Source organism: Arvicola amphibius, chromosome 1 (genome assembly GCF_903992535.2).
Source record: "Arvicola amphibius chromosome 1, mArvAmp1.2, whole genome shotgun sequence".
Lineage (NCBI taxonomy): Eukaryota > Metazoa > Chordata > Mammalia > Rodentia > Cricetidae > Arvicola > Arvicola amphibius.
The window spans coordinates 107,229,847-107,236,276 of record NC_052047.1 but is presented as its reverse complement, the minus strand read 5'-3'; the positions used below and the strand labels follow the sequence as shown (position 1 = coordinate 107,236,276).

General features: G+C 49.0%; 1 protein-coding gene across 1 annotated transcript; it reads left to right on the top strand.

Annotated features, from left to right (window-relative positions):
• Positions 1 to 3,203: 3,203 nt before the first annotated feature.
• Positions 3,204 to 4,775, top strand: Cavin3 (caveolae associated protein 3). Its single transcript, XM_038311648.1, has 2 exons — positions 3,204 to 3,615; positions 4,158 to 4,775. The coding sequence occupies exons 1-2, from the start codon at positions 3,232 to 3,234 to the stop codon at positions 4,557 to 4,559; spliced, it is 786 nt and encodes a 261-aa protein (XP_038167576.1). The 5' UTR covers positions 3,204 to 3,231; the 3' UTR covers positions 4,560 to 4,775.
• Positions 4,776 to 6,430: the final 1,655 nt, after the last annotated feature.

Here is a 6,430-nt window from a genome sequence, read left to right as displayed (position 1 = left end):
CCCGAGGAAGCCAATTCAGGGGCAGAAAGTTCATTTAGCTTCAGAAGTTTAAGTTCAGTTTTGGTGGTGGCTCATACTATGACTTTCAATCCAAAGGCTAAGTTTCTGAAGGATGCTTAGCTTATCTGGGTATCTGAAATTGATGTCTAGGACCAAAGACATTTTTTTAATTTTCTTTTGAGATTTACTTATTATTTGATGTTTATGAGTACTTTGCCTGCATGTATGTATGTGTATCATGTGTGTGCCTGGTTTCCATGGTAGTCAGAAGAAGTCCTCAGATCCGCTGGGTCTGGAGATACAGATGGTTGTGAACTACTGTGTCCATGCATTCTGGGGATCGAACCTGGGTTCTCTGTAAGAGCAACAAGGGCTCTTAATGCCGAGCCAACTTATCTATATATCTTGCATTGTTTCTAGATTTTGTTCCATTTGATAATCAGAAACACTAAACCTACATTGGTATGTGACATGAAGGATTCCAGAGGCCACTGGGGAATTACTAATCTAGCACCAAGCTTGTGTCTTCTCTCAAGGGGAGTGTGATTCCTAGTTGCTGAAGGCAATGCGTTAGTTGAAAATCTAGACTACTTTTTTTCTGTAGTTTTCCCTCTAGGGGCTTGGCCACTTGTCTGTGCTTACAAATCACCTTAGTGAGAGAGGGAGAAACTACAGAGACCTCACTTTTTTTTCCATGTTGGGACTCAGGAAATGATTCCACAAAGCATTGTATTTTGACATGTTGAGAATTTGACCTGATGGAGAATGGAAGACCTTAGCGATTTTCTCATGGTGCCTGTCTCCTGCCACCTCTTTTCTTGAGCTCCCCTGAAGCTATTCACAGAAACCATAATTCTTTTCTAATGCAAAACATAGAAATTATGGGTGGGGAGATGACTCAGTAGTTAAGAGCATTCCTTCTCTTTCAGAGGATGCAGTTTCTATCCTTGCACACACGTTAGGTGGTTCTCAACCACCTGTAACTTCACCTCCAGAGTCTCTGGCTCTGTGGACACCTGCCCTCAGATGCACATATCTACACACACATACATGTGCACAGGGGTGTGTGTGCACGCACACACACACAAAATCTTTTTTAAAAATTAAAAAATATCCCATAGAAATTAAAAGGGTCACTCCTCTTCTTCAGCATCTTTGTTGCAGGGGAATTCTGCTCTGTATTCAGGAGAAAGATGCAGTACAGAGAGATCAAAATGTTCTGAGCAGACAGACCTTGCTGGTTCCTCTCTTGCCTGCTATTACCAGACCTTACCCTTTTGTCTAATCCCACCTCTGGGTAATTCTCCATTCTTCACTGAACGGAAGCTTAAAATGCGACAGCTTCCCTTCGTGTCTTCACTTTTGAGGTCTTTGTGCCATGTAGAACCTCACTGCATAAATTTGGTGCCATTTCGATCTCTGTGGAGCCCAGGTTAGTCTCACTCTTCCTGACTCATCATCCTTAATCTGGGATTGCAGGTGTAAAATCACAGGCTACAAACCCTTTTCATATGACTTGGGTTGTAAGACTGTTGGTCATGAGCTCTGTGATAGATGGTGATGGGCATCAACCATATCATTGAGCCTCTACAGTTAGAACTGACCAGACGTGGCTTACACTTGTCTAGGGTGGGCCACTAAGGTTTTTCTCAACCCTATTCATTTACATAATCTTTTGGGTGACCTGAGACATATGGTGTGTCTAAATTAGAGAGATGGCTCAGTCAGTCAGAGTACCTGCTGCTTTTACAGAGGATGGGAAATCTATTTTAGCACCCATACTGGACATAGCTCACAGTTGCCTGTATCGACAGCTTGAGGGGACCTGACACCCTTTGTATATACATGTGCAAACATACATGCACATACACACATTTCCAAGTTGTTGGGTTGTTATATCGCTTGGTGGCAGATCACTTGTCTAGCATGTTTGAGGTTTTGGATTTTATCCTTAATGCTGCAGTTACCCAATCAACTAATGGGTCAGCCAGCTAATGGGTGTGGTGCTGTATGTTTATCCCAACACTCAGGTGTCTAAGACAGGATTTTGAGCTTGAGGCCTGGACTATACAGTGAGACCCTATCTCAGAAACACAGAAACAGGGTTGTGGATGTAGCTCAGTTAGTGGAGTTGTTGACTAGGGTGTACCGGCCTTGGGGCCAACTCCCAGCACCAGCACAAACTGCTCTTGGTGGTACACACTTGTAATCCCAGCACTTGGGTGATGGAAGCAAGAGGATGAATGTTCAAGACTGACCAGTGAGTTCAGGGCCAGCTCCAGCTCCATGAAACCCTGTCTCAAACAAACACTCTTAGTTCATCAGGCTGAGATGGCTCCAGTACACTGGGGTCCAACATGAGCAACCCCGAGTTCAATATAAATAGTAAAAACCAAAAGTTTCACAACCAGAAATCAGGGGTTGACCTTTCACTCTAAAATACTCATGTGTGTTCTACACTGCTCTCCAACTGGTGATCTTCCCACCCCAGTGTGTACCAGTTTCAGATACAGGGGACTGAAGGCTCTAGGCAGGAACCACAGTCAACCTTCATTAAATCACAAAGGAGTTCCTATTCTAACCCACAGCTGAGTATTCCCCACGAAGCTCAAAATAGGACAACCCAAACCAATAGGAAGAGACAGCATTAAAAGAAGCCAGAGGCTAAACGTGGAAAACATCAGAGAGTGCTTTGCCCAGCCCGCCTCCACACAAAGCCCTGCCTTGGGCCTAGGCACTCCTGTGTCTGTAGCAGAACATTCCAAGCTCCCAGGCCTCCGCCCAGCGTGGGGCTCAGCAGCATTGAAGGCTTAGGTTATGCCTCATCCCTTTAATCCTCCCGACCCCCACCGGCACACAATCTGATCACGCGAAGCATAAAATAAAAATCTCAGTGGTTTGTCCTTTGTTGTGGGAAAGCATAGGCCTGAAAGAGGCCCCCCACGGAAATGGGCGAATGTAGAGCTTGAGCTAATAGAGGGGAAAAGAGTTTGCCGGGTACCTCTGGGCCAGCCTGCCTCCCCGCAGATCCCGGGGCGGAGTCCTCAAAAGAGCCCCCTTCGGACATCCCCCCCCCCCCCCCCTGCTCGGCCTCCTCCTTCTCCCACCGCGGGGATGCCAACTCCGCCCGGCTGAGTCACGGCCTGAACTGGGGAGGAGGCGGGGAAAGGCGGCCCTAGCCCAGATTGCAGCCATCGGTCGCGGGGAGAGCAGGCAGGGTTGTCAGAGAACATGGGGGAGAGCGCGCTGGCGTCTGGGCCTGTGCCCGGGGCGCCTGCCGGGGGTCCTGTGCACGCCGTCACCGTGGTGACCTTGCTGGAGAAGCTGGCCACCATGCTGGAGGCGCTGCGGGAGAGGCAGGGTGGCCTGGCCGAGAGGCAAGGCGACCTGGCGGGCTCGGTGCGCCGCATTCAGAGCGGCCTGGGCTCATTGAGTCGCAGTCACGACACCACCAGCAACACACTGGCGCAGCTGCTGGCCAAGGCGGAGCGCGTGGGCTCTCATGCCAACGCAGCCCAAGAGCGGGCGCTGCGCCGCGCTGCTCAGGTGCAGCGGCTGGAGGCCAACCACGGGCTGCTGGTGGCGCGCGGGAAGCTGCACGTTCTGCTCTTCAAGGTCAGTGACCTTAGGCACCCCCTCATCCCGCCTCTAGACCACCACCCAGAGGGACTCCCGCCTTCCACCGGTCCATCATCTCCTGACCCTATGTGCCCGCCCTCAGTTGTGGAACAAACTCTCAGAGCCGCACCCACTTCTCACTTCCCGCATCGTGGCCTTATCCCTCTCTTACTCCCAGCCTGGGCAATCCACGCCCTCCTCGCTATAACTCAGGCCACTATGAAGATTTGGTCAGTCCCAACCACATGAAAATAACGGCTGTGGTGTTTCTATACCTCCTCCAAGGGCCCATACAGCTATTACCTTCTTTCATACCTTACAGCTTTCATCTACTTTGCAAACGTGTGCAGCCCACTTTCCCCCTTCCTGCTCATTCCTCTGCTCCTGGCCCCATCTTTCCCACTCCTCTCATTTGCCCAATTCTTGGTGCAGAGGGAAAGGGTGGAGTAGCTTCCTTTGGTGTAACCGCGGGGAGAGAGTTTCAGGCTGGTGTTGGCTAAGTGCCTGCAAGAATCAAAAAGCTGTGTCGTCACATTCAGGAGGAGACTGAAATTCCAGCCCGCGCCTTCCAGAAAACACCAGAACTCTTGGGCCCCGAGAACCAGTCGGTACCGGGCCCAGAGCAGCCAGAGGATCAAGTTGGAGAGAGTTCAGACGAGGAGCCGGTGGAGTCCCGGGCTCAGCGACTGCGACGCACCGGCTTGGAGAAGGTACAGAGCCTAAGAAGGGCCCTTTCCAGTCGTAAAGCACAACCCACACCAGTCAAGCCGCCACGCCTAGGGCCTGTCCGGAGCTCTGAAGGCCCACCAGATGGCCAGCCTGTAGCTCAACCAGCTGCACCGGAGGAGTCCTCACTAGAGTCTGCCCTGGAGCCAGAACCTCCTCAGGCTACCAAGGAAGATCCCGAAAGGCCTGTGCTTCAAATAGAGAGTGCAGCCTGATCGCTGCAGCTGCCTGCCCCACTCGGGGTTTAGGCCTTGTCCCAAAATAAATCCTTAAGGCGTGCAGCACTTACACCCAAATAAGGGGAAAATCATGTATCCACTGCCCAGTTCCGACCCTCCCTTCCTGGCCTTCCAGTCTGGTACCCTGTGTCCTCTGAAAGAGGAGCATTCAACCTAATTTAGTCTCACTGCAATAAAAGTAATTTCATCTAACCCAGAGTCCATGCGAAAGGGCGAGGATGGGTTAGGGTGGGGAGGGCAGTAGGAGGAGTAAGTGTGGTGGAGCCTGGAATGGCAAAGTTTCTCACTTTTCCCTGAATCTCGAGTCTCCTCCATTGGTCTCCTCCATTGGCTCGGAGAAATACCCCGCTGGCCACTTACTGCTTAAACACTTTCCTTGTGGGGACACACATCTAAATGTAGTTTGGGGCCCGGCTGAGGTGGAGGGTGCTGTGCCATTCTTTGATGAAAATGCTCAGTTGATGTTAACCATTTAGTCTCTTTGACCTCTATCAGAGTTGAGTTTCACAGGGTGCATTTGTCAGTCTTGTTTCCACTCTTCCTGCTTCTAGTGTCTGGTGCTCACCCCGAGGTTTCTCCTAGAGGCCACATACAACCCAGACCATTGGGGGGGGGGGAGGTGGGGCGCAGTTGAAAAGCAATCCAAAAGCAGCCCTTGGTCTACTTATGTTCTCCTGCCAAAAATAAAACACACAAACCACTCATTGTTTTCAAAAACAAATGAGTAACCTTATAGGCTGAGTCTAGGCCACTTAGATTTGAACATCTCTTACAAAGTGCGAAGAATTGACTTCATGCGTGAAATGTAATTCCAGTCTTCATGTCGATGCAAAAAATAAAATAATAGGATAAAGATGCTTTTTAGATTTTTGTTAGGGATTGAATCTGAAATGTCCCCGGAAAGCTCCTTGCTGTGATCTTAGTTGCAAGGTTTTTTTTTTTTCATTCTTTCTTTCTTCCTTCTTTTCTTTTTTTGTTGTAGCAGAATGGGTTCTGATCTCATAAATGGATTCAGTCCTTGATGGATCCATAATATGTCACCATTATTGGGAGATGGTGAAAAGCGGGAGGTAAGTCTTAGCTGGAGAAAGTAGGTCGCTGGGTGTGTGCACAGACAGATGGACACTTTATTGCCTGTCTCTGTGTCCTGGATGCTGTGAAGTGAGCATTCTCAGCCAGATATGCCCGCTACCATAATCTGCCTCCCTTTAGGCCAAAAGCCATCCCTCCATCCCCCCATCAAAAAAATTTAAAACAAATAATTTCAGTAGAATAACATGAGGTGTTAATTCTGTACTTGTTTCATAATAGAATAAACAACTACAGTGGCAATTCCTCTTTAAAGGTATACATCATGTCAGTTTCCATGGACTTCAAGATATTCTGTAATATTCAAATGCTCACCACTATTTTGTGGACACTTTCATATCCAGCGCAAGCCAGGTCATAATACCAGCGGGCATGTCAGGGGAGGGTTATCTGCTACCTTTTAAGGAAGCTGGGTGGTGTGGAAGGCCTGCTGCTTGATGTAGCCCATGTTTCTCTCTGCTTGGCCAGGTGAGGCAGAAGTACAGTTGTTCATGACGTCTTCCTCCAGAGTACAAACTGCAGCTGGCCTACACATCTGGGGATGTGACATGGGGGACACCAGTGCATGTGTCTGGATCAGACAGCACACACAAATGATATGCAAATGATCGAGGGACATCATGCTCTCCGATGTCATCCATGTAATACAAGTTGCCAGTGGCTCTAGAAGTTTGTTTCTCTCATATTAAAAAAAAAGCAAACCCATGCATTCCATCACCATATGTGTGTGGAGGTTAGAGGTCAACTTTTAAGAGTTG